Raw genomic sequence first — 20,043 nt, forward strand, 5'->3', positions numbered from 1 at the left:
AGACACAGACATACAGGCACACACAGACACAAACATTCATTCCCACCCTCATGCTCTCATGTGCACTTACTCCACACTCAACCAACGTGGAGACAGACATAAAGAGATGCTGTACACACGATCACACTCCCCAAGCGTATGTTACACACTGAAGGACGACAGGGTTCATTCAGGTGCACATGAAGATTTATTGCGCTGAAACACAGCAAAACAATTCAGTGTTACTGGCGGCTTCCATTGTAATAACTGGCCTGCGTTACTTTTGTGGCATTACGTGTAATGGCCACGTATTAATCAGCCCTTAACACACAGAGAAAATGACCAGTAAACAATAGACAACATGACATGTACTGGCTGGTCTATTTCCTATAACTTTAACTGAAACCCGCTAACAGTTTCCTTTCACCTTACTGATGGAACAACACGGTTACAGAGATTAATGCAGGAGGCTAACATGACTTAGCTAGCGCACAAATGTTACTAGGATTACCCACAGATAACGTGAAACAACTCCCTTATTCGCTCACATTAAACACCATATAAACAAGAATTACACTCCAAACATGTTAAATAAGCATCAACTTTACATAAATGTATGTACTTCTCGTATATTGCTCTCACCTGAAACACAGCAAAACAATTCAGTGTTACTGGCGGCTTCCATTGTAATAACTGGCCTGCGTTACTTTTGTGAAGGATTATTTTGCCAGTTACCCGTTTGGCTGAGCCGCCACTGCCACCCACTGGCGAAACTAAATATCGCCCTAACATCACATCAGGTGGGAGCAAATGAGCTTTTCGCTCTGTGTTATGATGCAAACTATTGTCACAACAAATAGCAAAAAATGATGATGGGGGGTGGGCACGAACACATAAGGAACACATCTGAGACTTGTTCTTAATGCTCAAAATACTCAGGGCGCCACACGTACTCTACAAACCAGGTCTAGGTACCCTTGCCCCTGGAGGGGGGAACTGCACCCAGACCCAGGTGGTGTTACCCTTTTCCCTGCGGTGGGGAGAGGCAGACCACCCCGACTCCGTAGCAGCAGGGAGGCCCCACACCCCAGACCGCAGTCGGACGGCCAACTCCTCCTAGCCCTTATCACTAACTTTCTTAATGCTTCAGACATCCCAACTCTATCGGAGACTGTGCGAGGCTCACTCAATGCAGACTTTACGGAAATTAGAAATGCAATTTGCTCCTTTCCTAACGGTGAAGCGTGTTATCGCTCCCCTTTTACTTCGGATGGAAAACTCTGCAGTGTTAAATAGCACATTCCCTCACTCTTTCCACGATGCCCATATATGTGTCCTTCTGAATAATTGCTAAAGTCCTAACCAACCGGTTAAATAAGCATATAGGCTCTTTAATTCATCCTGATCAATCGGGTTTTTATCCCCAATAGATTTTCTTTCTTAAATACTAGATGTCTGTTAAATGCAAAGTACTCAACAACACTGCCCAATTCTGCTGTGATTTCACTTGATGCCCAGCAGACTTTTCACCAGTGGAGTTATTTGTTTGCTACTCTTGACAAACTTGGATTTGGGTCAAAGTTTTTGAATATAGTAAAGTGGCTTTACGCTTTACGCGTTCCTCAGTCCTTACCAACCATGAGAGGTCGCTCCCATTCCTCTTACACCGTAGGACCAGGCAGGGTTGTTGCCTCTCTCCAATGCTTTTTGCTTTAGCTGTTGAGCTGTTGGCCATTGCCATCAGAGCCGACTCCCATATCTCTGGTATAAATTGCGGCACATCAGAGTACACCATCGGTCTTTATGCAGATGATATCATATTGGCTTTCAGATTTATAGATCTCCCTTCCACCACGTCTTAAACTGATTGACAGCTTTGGCCACCTATCAGGGTTCACTATAAATTGGAAGAAGTCTGTACTTATGCCGCTGTCGTCCGGTCTGGACCCCGATTTCCTCTCTAGTTGGCCCTTTAAGGTCACCCATGATTATTTTTCATACCTGGGAATTAACATCCCTATGAATTCAAAACTCCTCTTCAGACTTAATTATACGGTTCTAATTGATACGCTCAAGTGTATGATAGATAAATGGAAACTTCTCCCACTTTCAATGATTGGCTGTATCAATATAATTAAAATGGTCGTGCTCACTAAATTCACGTACCTATTTCAGAATGTTGCCGTCTTTCTCAGGTCTTCCTTTTTCAAAGGGCTGGATACTATTATCATGCCTTTTGTTTGGGCCTACAAGCCCCCCTGCCTCTCAAAGCCCACGGACGAGGGAGGTCTGGGCCTTCCAGTTTTTAAGCATTATTACTGGGCCTGTAATGCCAGATCCTCGGTTTTCTGGAATCAGCCTATAGTTGGTGATGCTGTGGAATGCGGGCCCAGCCCTAAATGGCTCGAAATGGAGCTCAGCAACGCTATTGAGCACACTTCAAAACCGGTTATTAAAAGCATACCATTATGTGATAACTTTTTTCTTTGCAACAGAATTAAAAAAAAATTGAATCAAATCAAGAGAATCTTGAACCTCCCGGAAATGCCAACTTTCTCCCGATCTGCCAAAATCCTAGTTTTAGGCCAAGCACAATGGATGCTGCCTTCAAACAATGGCCTGTTAAAGGGTTAACTGCTATCAAGGATCTTTATATTGACAATCATTTTGCCTCTTTCGCTCAACTTCAGACCAAGTACAACCTCCCTACAGGACTTTTTTTTTTTCGGTACTTACAAATTGGGAATTATGTCAAGCAAGCATTCTCAAATGTAGATACTATCACCATACATCATGTCTTTTACAATATAATGAATGAACCTCCCACCTCACTTGATCTCTCAACTTGTTAACCTTTTTTTCTTCAGCAGCCCCCTCTTAATTTAAAGTAGTCCATAGGCTGCATTATTCCAAAACCAAATTGAACAAAATCTTTCCTACCGTTTCCCCCAAATGTGATGAATGCAAACTTGTGGACGGAACTCTTGGCCACCTTTTTTGGTCCTGCTCTAAGCTTACAGCCTTTTGGACTCATATTTTTAGTCTCTATAGCATTTTTTACAAAAGGCAACTGTATCCTGACTGTCTTATAGTGATCCTGGGCTGCTCCAGCAACTCCTTGGCACTTCCCTTTGCTGTGCAACAGGCCCTCATGTTCGGTATGGTTATTGCCAAACGTCTAATCCTTCAGTAGTGGAAATTGGCCTCCCCCCTTGCTTCAAGAGGTGGCTCAAAGAGATGGCCTCCTGTTTATACCTGGAAGAAATTCGGTTTTCTACATTTGACTCCATGGAGAAGTTCAAGAACATATGGGGTCCCTTTATATATCACATTAAGAAAGACAGTCCACACCCTGGGTCCTGACTACGTTGTTTTAACTATTATTATCCTGCACTGTTGCCCATATCTGCTATGAATTGGCTCCTCCTAGTGTTGGATCTCTGGATTCGACCTTCAATGTGGATTGGACTCACTGGATTATGAGTTGTCTGACATGTTATACCACTTGCTTTTTCCTTCTCTGCTGTTCTTAATAAGTGCTGGCCATGTATGCTGTTGTTGGGTTTGGTGCCCTTTATTTTGGTCTGTTTTTGGTTTTGGTCTTTATTGTCTGAGTTCTTCTGTCCCGCTGTTTGTGACTGTGTAAAAAGTTTGAAACTTGCATAAATAAATACATTTTAAAAAAAAATACTTATTTCCTGAAGCCTTTGGCACTCTTTAAGGGGTTGACTCAATTTGTTTTAACATTTCTTTTTAATTTACTTATTTATCATATCTTATCTTATCTTATGCTATATGTATATGCACAGCATGCTCCGTGCCACGAAGTTAGCAGCCTTGGAGAAGCGATCATTGATGGTGAGTATTGTGGTGTTACCTGATGAGGGCGGAGGCCAGTGACAAAATGTGAGCGATATATGACCAGGGATGCTTAGGGATGGGCAGCAGTGAAAGGAGGCCTGTAGGAGGCAAGCTGGAAACCCTGTTCTGAGCACGTGTCAGACAGGCTGCGACGTCCTCCTGAACATCCTTAAGAGAAAGCCACCAAAACAAAAATGATTGTGTGGTTCTTACCTGGGTGACAAGAGAACTTTGCTGTGTGAGCCTAGTGTATGACCTTTCCCCGAATTATCCCAGCAGCCAGTGACTCAGTAATATAGGGCTCCATTGCCTCACGCTCTGGTCTAGAAGTACTGTACAGCCTACTTGTAGGAAAGGAGGTGCCAGGGAGTAATTCAATCCCGCAGTCATACGGATGATGGCGTGGAAGCGACCGAGCGCTGTCTTTGCTAAACACTTGGGCAAAGTATTCTATCAGAACAGCTAAAGGGTCTGGTGTCTCAGCCGACTCCGCAATGTCTGAAGAGGCTAAGCTAGAAACTGCTTAATGCAAACAATGTTCATGATACCACTCGCTCCAGCCTGTCACACGTCCCTGAGTCCAATTTGGGGATGATGTTGCCTGATCCATGGAAAACCCCAAACTAGTAGAATGTCTGGTTCCCTGAAACCAGTCTTTAAGCGATGACGTGATGAATCCTGGTTATGTTTGTATCTTGTTCTATTCTTGTTCTATTTAATCTCAACAAGCCCCTACTGTCAGCCTCTCTCAGTTTTTATTACTGCTGAATCTCAGTTTTTAAAACCTTACGATGTAACTACAGCTCAGCCCATGCAGCAGTATATTAATATTGATCAGTCTTAAACGCATATTAATTAAAGCGTTCAGTGTCTTTGGTAATTTTTCTGTTGCTAACTCGGTGAAGATCCAAAAATCCACAGAAAAGTCAGCTACACTCCTCCAACCCTGGTTTAAAGTGAGCATGCGATGTGCTTTATCAAAGACACACCAAAATTTGCTCAAAACGTCATTGTAAGAAATTAGTGGTTGGGTGTTTAATACTGCCTGTGCCCACTGCAAAACTCGTCCAGTCATTAGCTCCACCATCAGCATTATCTTAGCCCTGTCAGTGGCGTATGCCTGAGTCTGTTGCCTAAAGATCAACGCACATTGTGTTAAGAACCCTCTACTTTTATCCAGATCCCCATAAAATGTCTCTGACCCTGGCATTGTGTTCTTGCTGAATTGGAGGTGGTGAGGCTGGTGATGATGGTGGAGCATGCCCGTTTGCCCCCAGTGGTGGCTGCAACATACCTTTCATTCCTGTTACCACCAATGTCCCAAAAACTCAGTGCTCCTTTTTTCCTGTTCCTTCTCCATCCCGATTCCTAGTGAGAAGTGCACACAGAAACACACACGGTCACTTGCCTGTTCCTCTGATCCAGCATTAACTGTTACCCGTCCGCACTGTTAAGTAGGTCTGCCCAAGATGGCAGCTGATTAGCAGCAGCTGTTGAGGTGACATACAAAACCAGCAGGTCGACCAGCAAGGACTGTCTGGCCGTGACATATTCTGTCAGTGGTTGTATTCTTCATTGTAGGTGTTGCATTAGTTACACAGATTAGTTTAGCTATAGTGTTGTATTGGTTGTGGGAGTTGCCTTGTGTAGCTGTAGGCATTGTTGAAAAGTAGTTTTTGAAAATTCAGTGGCAAATTTAGTTGCAGATGTTGTTCTGATTAGTGTTTGTTGCAGTGGTTGTAGATGTTTTTGTAGTTTCATTCAGGAGTCAGTTATTTGTTTATTTGAAGGTGTTACTGTAATATGTTGCACTGATGGGTTTATTTAACTAATTTAAGTCTCCTATCAGAGAGCCAATTGTGATTCCATTTAGTGATGATTTTACAAGTTTTTCAATGATTCCATAATGACTGATAAGAATTTACCACCTAAAAACATACCAGCACTTTTTAATGTAGTGTGTATAAAAATAAAAACAGAGTCTGCTTCAAACCACTCCTTTTCCTAGAATAGATCAGATATGGGTAACTGGGTATATATTTACTAGGTATGTGTGTTTTTTAAAGGGATGCCAAATGCTGTCATTTTTCTGTAAAGCAAATTTACCTTGCCTTTGGGTATAAATAAAGTTACCTTGACCTTGACCTGTTCCCCCTACTACCTGAAAGGCAGCACCTCAGCTTTGTCCCTGCCTCCTTGTTCCCTCCCATTCAGCCTACAGTTTGAAGATGGGCGTAACCAACATCTGGTGACATGTCCGAGCGGAAAGCCTCCATTTACTACATAAACACCTGCTGATTAGATCAGAGCTCAGACTAGTTTCACTTCTACAAAAGACAAAACTGCAAGTCATTGTTACTAAGAAGAGAAATGGCGAAGAAGGAAATTAAAATGAATTATGAAATACTTTCTTGTTTAAGCTGTTTGGATCTACTCAAGGATCCAGTGACTATTCCCTGTGGACACAGCTACTGCATGAACTGTATCAAAAGTCACTTTGATGAAGAGGACAAGACAGGAATCCACAGCTGCCCTCAGTGCAGGATGACTTTCCAATCGAGGCCTGTCCTAGAGAAAAACGCCATGTTAGCAGCTTTAGTGGAGCAGCTGAAGAAGACTGGACCCCAAGCTGCAGGTTCCCACAAGAAGCTCAAGGAGAACATCTGCATGGTTTCAGAGATACAAGAGAAATGGACAAATATCTCACAGACAGTCACTGAAGAGGATGTTTTACTGTCACCACCAGAGCCAAAGACCAGAGCTGGATTCTTAAAATACTCGCATGAAATCACACTGGATCCAAACACAGCACAAACACATCTGTTACTATCTGAGGACAGCAGAAAAGTAACAATAATGAGACAAAAGCAGTCTTACTATGATCATCCAGACAGATTCACTGGATGGCTTCAGGTTCTGAGTAGAGAGAGTCTGACTGGATGTTGTTACTGGGAGGTGGAGTGGAGAGGGGGAGGGGTTGGTCTTGCAGTTGCATACAAAGATATTGACAGAAAAGGGAGCTTAGATGAATGTAAATTTGGATTCAATGACAAATCTTGGTCTTTACGTTATGATTCAAATGGTTTTCAGTTTTGGCACAATGAAGTCCAAACTGTCCTCTCAGGTCCTCGGTCCTCCAGAGTAGGAGTGTACCTGGATCACAGAGCAGGTATTCTGTCTTTCTACAGCGTCTCTGAAACCATGACTCTCCTCCACAGAGTCCAGACCACATTCACTCAGCCGCTCTATGCTGGACTTCGGTTCTTTTATTATGACAATGACACCGCAGAGTTCATTAAACTGAAATAGATGGAAATTATTGAAGGACAGATGGTTAACACGGGTTTTTTTGTTTTTTTAGTTACCACTATCTTCGGTCAACATTGTTGTTACTCAGAGATCATTGATGTGCTGTTTCTTCACCTGTCAGTAAAACTTTATGGGTCCTACTTTGACATGTTATTATTTGTTTTCTAGTTAATGATTTGTTTTGTTTTAAAAAAGAAATCTGTAATTACATTTCAATGTATCTGTTCAACTCAGGAAACGTGCCATTCACTGAACAGAGAAAAATACAGCCTCTTTTAAATTCTGTAAAAAATTTGTACTTTATAAGTGATCGATCTGCATAGCGATTTAATGTAAAACACCCAGTTTGTATATCTTATAAACTACATAAGCTGTTATATTTGATTAAAATATAGGTTTTAAAGTATATGCATTACCATGTTTTAATTTAGAGGAATTGTTTATTTGCTTGTCTTTTTGGTGTTTGTGTGTTTTTCTCTTGTTGGTTCTTTTAAATTTTCAAAGAATTCAAAAGCAGCCTGATATCATAGGGAGGACTAATTCATTTCCAGAAATAAACCAACAGATTCAATATTGTGTGTATTTCTTGAAATGATGAAGGATTGTGTTAACAAGTGTAAAACTCTGAAACATCTTTAAATAAAGTCATTTCACAGGGAGTGCAGAATTATTAGGCAAATGAGTATTTTGTCCACATCATCCTCTTCATGCATGTTGTCTTACTCCAAGCTGTATAGGCTCGAAAGCCTACTACCAATTAAGCATATTAGGTGATGTGCATCTCTGTAATGAGAAGGGGTGTGGTCTAATGACATCAACACCCTATATCAGGTGTGCATAATTATTAGGCAACTTCCTTTCCTTTGGCAAAATGGGTCAAAAGGAGGACTTGACAGGCTCAGAAAAGTCAAAAATAGTGAGATATCTTGCAGAGGGATGCAGCAGTCTCAAAATTGCAAAGCTTCTGAAGCGTGATCATCGAACAATCAAGCGTTTCATTCAAAATAGTCAACAGGGTCGCAAAATAACTGCCCATGAACTGAGAAAAGTCAAGCGTGCAGCTGCCAAGATGCCACTTGCCACCAGTTTGGCCATATTTCAGAGCTGCAACATCACTGGAGTGCCCAAAAGCACAAGGTGTGCAATACTCAGAGACATGGCCAAGGTAAGAAAGGCTGAAAGACGACCACCACTGAACAAGACACACAAGCTGAAACGTCAAGACTGGGCCAAGAAATATCTCAAGACTGGTTTTTCTAAGGTTTTATGGACTGATGAAATGAGAGTGAGTCTTGATGGGCCAGATGGATGGGCCCGTGGCTGGATTGGTAAAGGGCAGAGAGCTCCAGTCCGACTCAGACGCCAGCAAGGTGGAGGTGGAGTACTGGTTTGGGCTGGTATCATCAAAGATGAGCTTGTGGGGCCTTTTCGGGTTGAGGATGGAGTCAAGCTCAACTCCCAGTCCTACTGCCAGTTTCTGGAAGACACCTCCTTCAAGCAGTGGTACAGGAAGAAGTCTGCATCCTTCAAGAAAAACATGATTTTCATGCAGGACAATGCTCCATCACACGCGTCCAAGTACTCCACAGCGTGGCTGGCAAGAAAGGGTATAAAAGAAGAAAAACTAATGACATGGCCTCCTTGTTCACCTGATCTGAACCCCATTGAGAAGCTGTGGTCCATCATCAAATGTGAGATTTACAAGGAGGGAAAACAGTACACCTCTCTGAACAGTGTCTGGGAGGCTGTGGTTGCTGCTGCACGCAATGTTGATGGTGAACAGATCAAAACACTGACAGAATCCATGGATGGCAGGCTTTTGAGTGTCCTTGCAAAGAAATGTGGCTATATTGTTTGCTGATTTGTTTTTGTTTTGTTTTTGAATGTCAGAAATGTCTATTTGTGAATGTGGAGATGTTATATTGGTTTCACTGGTAAAAATAAATAATTGAAATGGGTATATATTTGTTTTTGTTAAGTTGCCTAATAATTATGCACAGTAATAGTCACCTGCACACACAGATATCCCCCTAAAATAGCTAAAACTAAAAACAAACTAAAAACTACTTCCAAAAACATTCAGCTTTGATATTAATGAGTTTTTTGGGTTCATTGAGAACATGGTTGTTGCTCAATAATAAAAATTATTCCTCAAAAATACAACTTGCCTAATAATTCTGCACTCCCTGTACATTTGGGTCTGTTGGACAAATGTTAATAAGGTTTTATTGATGTTGGTGTTCTACTTGAAACTCATCACTCATATTTTTAATATAATCTGTGATCATAACTAAGAGTAAAACTAAGTAAAATCTGGCTCTTGTGGAAACTAAGCTTGAGTGTAGTGGTGCAGTGTGAGAAAAACAAGTGAACTAAACATTTGTTTTGTTAGTTCTAATACATCTTTATGTGCAAGTTAAAACTCCAGGGGGACAAAGCATGAAAAAGGTTTAACACAATGTGTGCTTCAAACCACTCCTCTTCCTGGAATAGATCAGACTGATCACTCCTCCCCCTTCTATCTGAAAGACAGCATCTCCTCTTTGTCCATGTCTCTTCGTTCCCTCTCATTCAGTCAACTGTTTGAAGAGTTTTGTAGATTAATCTACAAAGAACGACAATAATAACACAGTTTGACAGGGTTATGAGCGTTTTAGATCAACACAGTTATTCCCAATGAGCTATTAGCCACAAAAGTGCCATACCTCAGCATGGAGTGCAGTATCTACAACAAATAAATACTTGACTTTCAGATACAGGTTAAGTAATAGAATGGGCGTAACCATCATGTGGTGACGTGTAACAGCTGACAGCCTGCATTTCCTGTTGATTAGATCAGAGCTCAGACTAGTTTCACTTGTACAAAAGACAAACCAGCACGTCTTTGTTTCTAAAAGGAGAAATGTCGCAGAAAGAAATTAGAACAGATTATGAAATAATTTCCTGTTTTAACTGTTTGGATCTACCGAAGGATCCGGTGACTATTCCCTGTGGACACAGCTACTGCATGAACTGTATTAAAACACACTTTGATGAAGAGGACACGAAGGGAATCCACAGCTGCCCTCAGTGCAGGAAGACTTTCATACCGAGGCCTGTCCTGGAGAAAAACACCATGTTAGCAGCTTTAGTGGAGCAGCTGAAGAAGACTGGACTCCAAGCTGCTCCAGCTGATCACTGCTATGCTGGACCTGAAGATGTGGCCTGTGATGTCTGCACTGGGAGGAAGCTGAAAGCCATCAAGTCCTGTTTAGTCTGTCTGAGCTCTTACTGTGAGAAACACCTCCAACCTCACTATGATGCAGCTCCGTTAAAGAAACACAAGCTGGTGGCCCCCTCCAAGAAGCTCCAGGAGAACATCTGCTCTCATCATGAAGAGGTGATGAAGATTTTCTGTCGTACTGATCAGCAGAGTATCTGTTATCTCTGCACAATTGATGAACATAAAGGCCATGAAACAGTCCCAGCTGCAGCAGAAAGGACTGAGAAGCAGAAGGAGCTCGAGGTGAGACGACTAAACATCCAGCAGAGAATCCAGGAGCGAGAGAAAGATGTGAAGCTGCTTCAACAGGAGGTGGAGGCCATCAATGGCTCTGCTGATAAAGCAGTGGAGGACAGTGAGAAGATGTTCACTGAGCTGATCCGTCTCCTCCAGAAAAGAAGCTCTGATGTGAAGCAGCAGGTCAGATCCCAGCAGGAAACTGAAGTGAGTCGAGTCAAAGAGCTTCAGGAGAAGCTGGAGCAGGAGATCGCTGAGCTGAAGAGGAAAGATGGCGAGCTGGAGCAGCTCTCACACACAGAGGATCACAACCAGTTTCTACACAACTACCCCTCACTGTCAGCACTCAGTGAGTCTACACACTCATCCAGCATCAGTATTCGTCCTCTGAGCTACTTTGAGGATGTGACAGCAGCTGTGTCAGAGACCAGAGATAAACTACAGGACATTCTGAGAGAGGAATGGACAAACATCTCACTGACACTCACTGAAGAGGATGTTTTACTGTCACCAGCAGAGCCAAAGACCAGAGCTGGATTCTTAAAATATTCACATGAAATCACACTGGATCCAAACACAACTCACACACATCTGTTATTATCTGAGGGGAACAGAAAAGTAACAATAATGAGACAAAAACAGTCTTATTCTGATCATCCAAACAGATTCACTGGATGGCTTCAGGTCCTGAGTAGAGAGAGTCTGAGTGGACGTTGTTACTGGGAGGTGGAGTGGAGAGGGAGAGGAGTTGGTCTTGCAGTTGCATACAAAGATATTGACAGAAAAGGGAGCTTAGATGAATGTAAATTTGGATTCAATGACAAATCTTGGTCTTTACGTTATGATTCAAATGGTTTTCAGTTTTGGCACAATGAAGTCCAAACTGTCCTCTCAGGTCCTCGGTCCTCCAGAGTAGGAGTGTACCTGGATCACAGAGCAGGTATTCTGTCTTTCTACAGCGTCTCTGAAACCATGACTCTCCTCCACAGAGTCCAGACCACATTCACTCAGCCGCTCTATGCTGGACTTCGGTTCTTTTATTATGACAATGACACCGCAGAGTTCATTAAACTGAAATAGACGGAAATTATTGAAGGACAGATGGTTACCACGGGTCTTTTAGTTCTTTAGTTACCACTATCTTTGGTCAACATTGTTGTTACTCAGAGATCATTGATGTGCTGTTTCTTCACCTGTCAGTAAAACTTTATGGGTCCTACTTTGACATGTTATTATTTGTTTTCTAGCTAATGATTTGTTTTGTTTTAATGAAGAAATCTTTAATTACATTTACATGTATCTGTTCAACTCAGGAAAAGTGCCATTCACTGAACAGAAAAAAAACTTTTAAACTTTTTAAACTCTTTAAAATATATGTACTTCATAAGGGATCGATCTGATTAGCAATTTAACGTAAAAGTTTGTTATATCTTATAAACTACACAAGCTGTTATGTTTATAGCTAATATAGCTTTTAAAGTATATGCATTACCATGTTTTAATTTAGAGGAATTATTCATTTGCTTGTCTTTTTGGTGTTTGTGTGCTTTTCTCTTGTTGGTTTTTAAAAAAATTTGAAAGAGCAAAAGAACACTGAAATATGTGTAACACTGTACAACCAAGTAATGGCCCTCTATCAGCTTTGTGTGGATTCAAATTACACATAGTGTGAAATTCCCCAGTGAAATGTAGAAAATCCTGACTTTGTGTACCTCGACACCAATCAGTAGATACATGTATGGGATCCGTCTGATGAAAGCAGACTGATATCATAGGGAGGACAAATACATGTGCAGAAATTAACCAACAGATTCAATATTGTGCGTATTTCTTGAAATAATGTAAGATTGTGTTAATGAGTGCAAAACTGACAGATCTGAAAATGAAGTCATTTTAAATTTGAGTCTGTTGGACAAATGTTAACAAGGTTATATTGATGCTGGTGTGGTACATATAACTCATCACTCATATTGTTATATTGTGTGTGGTTAATGTATTAAAAAGGTTAAACACTGGTAACTCCTCTTTGTCCACGTCTCCTCGTTCCCTCCCATTCCGGTCAGACTAGTTTCACTTCTATAAAAAACAAACCCACACGTCACTGCTACTAAGAAGAGAAATGGCACAGAACGAAGCTTAAACAGGTGATGAAATAATTTCTTGTTTCAGCTGTTTCGATCTACTGATCACAGCCTATACACTAAGAAAACCTACTTGAGCTCTCAGTATAAATTATTGTGAGCTGTGACTTTTTTCAAGACTGTTAGGAAATATACTCTAAAACACTTCTTCAGTAAAGACTCAGAGAAGAGAAACACACAGAACTTCTTGCTAGCAAGGGCAGTCTCCAGAACTGAGACTCGCACTGAGAAACTGCCCCGGTCTTTATTTATACTTCAGTGGGTGCTTGTTCCTTACATTGAAATGTGGTGGTGGTGGTGGTGGTGGTGTGTGTGTGTGTGTGTGTGTGTGTGTGTGTGTGTGTGTGTGTGTGTGTGTGTGTGTGTGTGTGTGTGTGTGTGAGGGTGTCCCCATAAACGACTTCCCTTAACCTGCTGGTCTGGAAAATCCAACAGTTCATCTATATGTAAAAAAGCACTTGGACTAAAACTGACATAGCTACGTTAATCCTACCGTAAAAGAATAAGACAAGGTACGACCTCTCTCATGCTCCTAGGATGTGGGGGTGAACACCCTAGAATGTTACAGACCTCCTAGGATGAGACATTCTTTCAATATGCCACCAACTATATACACAAATGATTACATGCAGCATTCTACCATATGCAAACTTATATCATTAAAAGATTATAGTGACTACTAAATACAATTTTCCTATTAACAAAGACACTGAGCCATTACAACTAATTTAAGGGTTCCCCCACCTGCTGAATCCACTTTAACCCTTTTAGAGTCAAAGTCACCCTCTATAATGTAGGCAAAACAAAATAGAGACATTTTTTTATTTCCTTCTTTTTTTCTGCTCATGCTCCAATATTTCAAGCTGAGTTCAGCTAGAATTACAAATAAGACAAAAATTGTCCTGGTCCTGGGTCTGTGACCCAGTGTTTTGTGTTTTTTTTGGCTTAAGTTATGCTTTTTGAATTATGGTGTTCTGTTTGTATTGCAATTATAGTTTCTGGTTTCTCTGTTCTGTTTCTGTACCTTCCCTGTGTTCCACGCCTGGTTACTTTTGTTTCTGTGCTTCATGTGTACTCTGTTCCCAAGTCTGTCATGTCTCCATGTCTCGGTGTCTAGTCTGTGTCTCTATGAATGTCATGCTTCCTGGTTTATTTTGATAGTCCCATCCCGTGTGTAGGTTGTCTAGTTTTGTTTTTCACGTTACTCATTATGTCTTATTAGTCCCAGGTGTGTTTCCCTCCTGTTTCTCACTCCCTCATTACTGCCTGTGTATTTAAGTCCTCTGTTTGCCTCTGTTTGTTGCTTGTCATCCCTTGTGTTTCCCCTGTTGTAGCTCTCCGTGGTTCCTGTCTCAGGTTTTTACATTTCTGTTTTCTGGTTCCAAGTGTTTTTTTTCCTTTGTATCATGTTTAGTTTTTCCCAGTTTAGGTTTTAGTTTTTTGTCCCTGCCCTGCTTCTGTTTGTATCTCACCACTGTTAGTAAACCTCACTTGTAATAAGTCTTTCGTCAGTGCCTGCACTTGGGTCCTTTCTCTCAGCCATCCACACGGTAATAATATTATTATAATAATAATATTATTATAATGTAATTAATATTGTAGTACTAATTAGAGATGGACCGATCCGATATTACGTCTCGGTATCGGTCCGATACTGACCTAAATTACTGGATCGGATATCGGAGAAAAATAAAAAATGTAATCCGATCCATTAAATATCACGAAAGCACCTCACAAAACTTGCAACACGCCGTGACTCACCTCAGAACGTTAGCACTCGGAGCAGTATGCATCACGTGATAGAGCGGCTGTGGCATGCGGGACCTGTCGGTGGTCTGGATAGCATGTGGAGCTTCGCTAGCAACCCGGCATTTCATCTCCGACAAAGTTATCCCGAGAGAAGTAAAGCAAGTGTGTAAGTCCATCTCTGAATGTTTCTAAAGCATTCCTGCGTTAAGCTTAACAAACGATATATGGAGTCACTGCCTCTTCTTGCTGCTACTTCAATCATGAAACTGCTTAACGATCAGCTGATCGGCTTTTCTGTCGCGAGTCCGTGTCTCTTGTTTGCTTTTGGCCCACTTTGCACCAGAAAGAGGAAACCAGCGGCTGAACAACAGCAGCACGTTTAAGCTTGATCAGCTGTTGTTAGAATGTATTTAGTAGTAGTATTATTTATTGTCATTGTTAAGAACAATGAAATTGCGTTTGGGGCTTCCATACAACCCAAAAAAAAAAGAAGAAAATAATAAATACCCCTTAAAACCCAAGTGTACATATTTAACCCAGTGTGACTCCAATGCAATAAGACAATCCTTAGCAATAATGTTCGTAGAAATTCAGACAAAGACCTGAGAAACATGACAAAATACAACAATGCAACCCATTCAATATTATTGTACTGTGAGATATGATATCAGATATGATAGTTATCTATTTAAGAAAGAGGGGGGGGCAGGAGGGGGAAGAGAATAAAGATATGATGCACCAATGCAGACCAGTTCATTGCTATTAAGAAGTTGGATATGGTTATTGTCCGTGAGAGGGGGGCAGAGAGTTCAGGAGCCTCACAGCCTGTGGATACAGGCTGTTGGCCAGTCTGGATGTTCTGGCCTGTATAGACCTGTACCTTCTCCCTGAGGGCAGCAGATGGAAAAGGTGGCGCGCAGGGTGATGTTGGTCCCGCAGGATACTGTGCACCCTCCTCAGACAGCGAGTGGGGAAGATATTACTGATCTCTGGCAGACTTGTTCCAATAATTCTGCCAGCTTCTTTCACCACCCGCTGGAGTGCTTGCTGATCGGCCTTGGTGCAGCTGGGGAACCACACTAGAAATCCATACGTCAGAACGCTGCTGATGGCACAGTTGTAGAAGTTCAACATCAGAGATCTGGGAATGTGTGCGCTCCGCAGTCTCCTCAGGTAGTAGAGGCGCTGTTGGGCCTTCCGTGCAACTGAGGTGATATGGTTGCCCCAGGACAGGTCCTCGGTCACAGTTACCCCCAAGAATTTAAAACTGCTCACCCTCTCCACCGCCTCACTGCCAATGAAGAGAGGCAGATGGTTGTTATGACCCCTCTTCCGGAAATCTACAATGATCTCCTTGGTCTTTTTGGTGTTTAAGACCAAGTTATTGTCGTGGCACCATGACTCTAGTTGTTGCACCTCTGTCCTATAGTTTGTCTCATCATTGTTGGATATAAGTCCGAGCACTGTAGTGTCATCTGCAAACTTAACAATGAGATTGGACGCGCAGGAGGAAATACAGTCATGGGTGAAGAGAGTGTATAGCAGAGGGCTCAGAACACACCCCTGAGGGGCACCGGTGTTGACCACAAGGGTGGAAGAGGTGTTCTTACCCACTCTGACACTCTGTCTACGGTTAGTGAGGAAGTCCACAATCCAGTTGCACAGAGAGGAGTTAAGTCCCAGTTGGTGGAGTTTGGGACGGAGTTTGTATGGCCGGATGGTATTAAAAGCCGAGCTGTAGTCTACAAAGAGGAGCCGTGCATAGGTGTTCCTGTGTTCCAAGTGCTTCAGTAATGTGTGCAGCACTGTGGCGATCGCATCCTCGGTTGACCGGTTCTCCCTGTATGCAAACTGGTGCGAGTCCAGGGATGGTGGAAGAGCAGCTCTGATGTGTTTAATGACCAGTCTCTCCAGGCATTTGGCGGGAATGGGGGTGAGTGCCACAGGTCTGAAATCGTTCAGACATGTGACATTTGACTGTTTTGGGATGGGAACGATGGTTGCTGCTTTGAAACAGGATGGTACCAGTGAACAGGACAACGAGGTGTTATATATAGAGGTGAAGACGTCCGCCAGGTCCGTAGCACAGTCTTTTAGCACCCGGCCCAGCACTCCATCTGGCCCGGCCGCCTTCCTGGTGTTAATGCTCCAGAACACACGCCTCAGCTCATGAGTGCTCAGGACTGGAGCAGGATCGGTTGAGGGGAGAGGGGACAGGACAGGGTCGGTGTTCTCCCTATCAAAACGGGCATAAAAGAGATTTAGATCCTCAGCCAGAGTAGAACTGTCGGCTGAGGGTGATGGTGTTCTTCTTTTGTAGTCCGTGATAGCCCTGATGCCCTCCCAGACCTGCCTTGGGTTTGTGTTGTTCTCAAACCTGGCCTCGATACGCCTCCTGTGCTGCTGCTTGGCAGTCTTGATGCCTCTTCTCAGGTTGGCCCTGGCAGCACTGTATGCCTCCTGGTCCCCGGATTTGAAAGCGTTGTTCCTTGTTCGAATAAGTTGTTGAACTCCGTATGTCATCCAGGGTGGATTATTAGGGAACACACGAAATTGTTTCCAAGTTGTTACATTGTCCACACAGAAACAGATGTAGTCCAAGACAGTGGAGGTGTAACTGTCCAATGCGACACGATTGTCAGTGTCCTGCACCTTGAATACATCCCAGTCTGTGCAGTGGAAACAGTCCTGAAGCATCGGAATAGCATCCTGCGGCCATGTTCTCACGGTTTTGGTTGTAATCCCAGTGCTCTTGATCTTTTGTGTGTATATTGGGTGTAGCAGAAGGGAGAGATGGTCTGACAGACCCAGGTGAAGATCATGCACGAACAGTTATTAAAAGTCCGTCGAGTGGCGATCTGCAGTCGTATTTCATCCAGTTTGTAACGGATTGAACGGGCGTTGGAGAGGAATATGATCGGGAGTGGTGGTTTAAACGGACTAGTCTTTAGCCGTGCCCACAGGCCTCCCCGCCTGCCTCTCTTCTGCCTCCGCTCGCAACGTCTCCTCCTGCGGCTTGCTGTTGCGGGTAGCCCCGGGGGTTGCTTAACAATCTCCGGGGGGATGAGATACTCGGATGTTAGTTGAAGATCTCCACGGCTTAGTTGTAGTAGATCATCTCTGTTGTATTGAAGTAACCCCAGACTGTGTGAAATAATACACAGTACCACCAAAAGTGCAAAAGTGTAGGAGCTCCGGGCCGCTGCGTCTGTGCGCGCCGCCATCTTACACTCAATTTAATATTACTTTCTACTCGAGGATCTTTTTCTACGTAGCTGACGCTGGTAACTGTGCAGGGGCGGATCTACCAAAGTTTATCCAGGGGGGCCGATAGGGCATTAACAGGGAAAAGGGGGCACAAAGACATACTTTTCTTTCTTATTCTCATTTAAAATGTCAAGCTTTTAATAAATAATTATCTGACACCCAAAGTTTTAATTTGATGTAAAATGAATAGAAGTCCATTACTGTATATAGTAACTATTAAGTCTAATATACCCTAGTAAGCTATAGTGCTTTTTCCTTTGGGAAGGTACCATCTGTGCAGTCTGCAATTTTGTTAAAGAAAGATGTTGAATCTATTTAATATTTCTTGAAAAATAATTGATTTCTGTGCATTTTTTTTCACACTGCATCAAATTAAGGTTGATTACGTCGATTAAGCATCATGAGGTGGCGCGTGAGGGGTGGTTCCCTATTTTTTATTTATTTATTTTTGTTGTTGCTGGGAGTTGGAACCCTATTAGTTAGGTTGCTTAATATTTACGCTAAGTACTCTTTAAAATACCAGAATAGGGAGGATGGTGTAGGTTTAAGTTTATTAGATTGATCAGTATTGCTGAACTATGAAATATTTTTCTTGCATACAGGTATAACAGAATAGCTTTAGTGTAGTTGTTGTTTTAAACTTGAGTATGAACTTATACAAAATGCAGCAAGATATTTAAAAAAACAGTTTTGTTGATTAAAAAACACTATATCGGAGTCATATCGGTATCGGCAGATATCCAAATTTATGATATCGGTATCGGTATCGGACATTAAAAAGTGGTATCGTGCCATCTCTAGAAGAAAGTGAACCTGGCATGTTTGATGGAGATTTAGCGCAGCTGTTCAATTCAGACACAGAGGATGAGGACTTCGATGGGTTTCATTGATGATAAAAATGTGAGTACCAAACTTTGTTTTGCTCCTGCTTTATTTTTAAATATGCACACTTGTATGTTTGTGTGTTGTTGATGATGACGATTACCGGTAATAGAAATGTGAGTAAGGTACCGAACTCAGGTTTGCTCCCGCTTTATTTTTAAATACGCATACGGTACTTGTATGCGCCCTATAATCCAGTGCGCCTTATGTGTGTGTTAAATACAGTAATGGCACACATAACTGAGACTGCGCCTTTTAGTACAGTGCGTCTTATGGTTGTGAAAATACGGTAATTAGAATTTTTTTTATAACACCCAAAATTAAGAACAAACATACCTCATTACCACAACCGTGTTGGAGGGGGTTGGAGAGGTAAATGTGAATCACTCCCATGTGTTCTGGTTCTGTCCCAAGATTACAAAATTTTGGGAAGATGTTCATTTAGTTATAGGTAAAATTCTGGGTTATGCTGTATCTAAGACTTGTACATTATTATACTTTGGTGTCATTACGGGAAATGTGATGAAAGAAGATAGATACATATTGAAAATTATGCTTGCTGCCTGTAAAAAGGCAATTACAAGAAAATGGAACAAGATAGACCCACCATCACAGGACGAATGGATCAAAATTATAGATGAAATACAAACTATGGAACAATTGACCTACAGAATAAGGACTCAGGAAGATCAATACCATAAAAAGTGGGAGAAATGGACTGAGTACATAAACCCAACAGGATAAAGACCAACACATTGATAATGAAAAATGATCAAACTGTAGAAACAAGGAGATCCAACATGTTTAATTTTTGGGTTTTTTGTTATCCTACCTGTTGTATTTATCTTTTTGTTGTTGTTGTTGTTACCCCCCTACCCCCCTGTATAATGTTTAAAGAAAAACAATAAAAAGAAAGTAAAAAAAAATAAATAAATAATAATAATAATAATAATAATAATACACATCTGGGTCATTTCATTTCAAATTACCTAATGTTTATTTTTACATTTTCTGCTCAACTAGCTCCGATTTTCAGAAAAAACCTTTACGGTCTAAAGTTTGAGCATGTATCATGAGTGCTATGGAACTTTATCTACAGAGATGTTTGGCAGTAGCAATTCTAAGAAGCTGTATCTGTGCATACTGTTCAAATAAATGAATGAAAGCAACACTTTTTAATTAGAGCGTCGCATCCAGTCCATTAAAGACCTTGTCAGTGACACCACCACGAACCTTCATCATCTTTTATGACTGTCTTTTTTTTCCCACTAGTTTTGCATTTTGGCTATGGTTACTTCTGGTATCATGAGGTGATACCTGGACCCTAGTAGGATAGCATAGGTAGTCCAACTGTTT

The 20,043-nt window shown here is 41.8% G+C and overlaps 1 protein-coding gene across 2 annotated transcripts in view; it reads left to right on the forward strand.

Moving 5' to 3' along the window:
* Window positions 1-10,141: 10,141 nt before the first annotated feature.
* The window catches only part of LOC309699509 (tripartite motif-containing protein 16-like), a gene marked incomplete at its 3' end in the record, with an annotated part of 68,326 nt that continues 58,424 nt past the window's right edge, over window positions 10,142-20,043 (forward strand). The window contains exon 1 of one of the 2 annotated variants that reach the window (XM_082522561.1): window positions 10,142-11,332. In XM_082522561.1, the coding sequence (XP_082378687.1) occupies window positions 10,157-11,332 (1,176 nt within the window). In that variant the 5' untranslated portion in view covers window positions 10,142-10,156. Of the gene's footprint in view, window positions 11,396-20,043 lie in introns of both variants that reach the window. The other variant, XM_082522560.1, reaches the window with a different exon arrangement.

Source organism: Aulonocara stuartgranti, assembly GCF_965226115.1.
Source record: "Aulonocara stuartgranti genome assembly, chromosome: 3".
NCBI lineage: Eukaryota > Metazoa > Chordata > Actinopteri > Cichliformes > Cichlidae > Aulonocara > Aulonocara stuartgranti.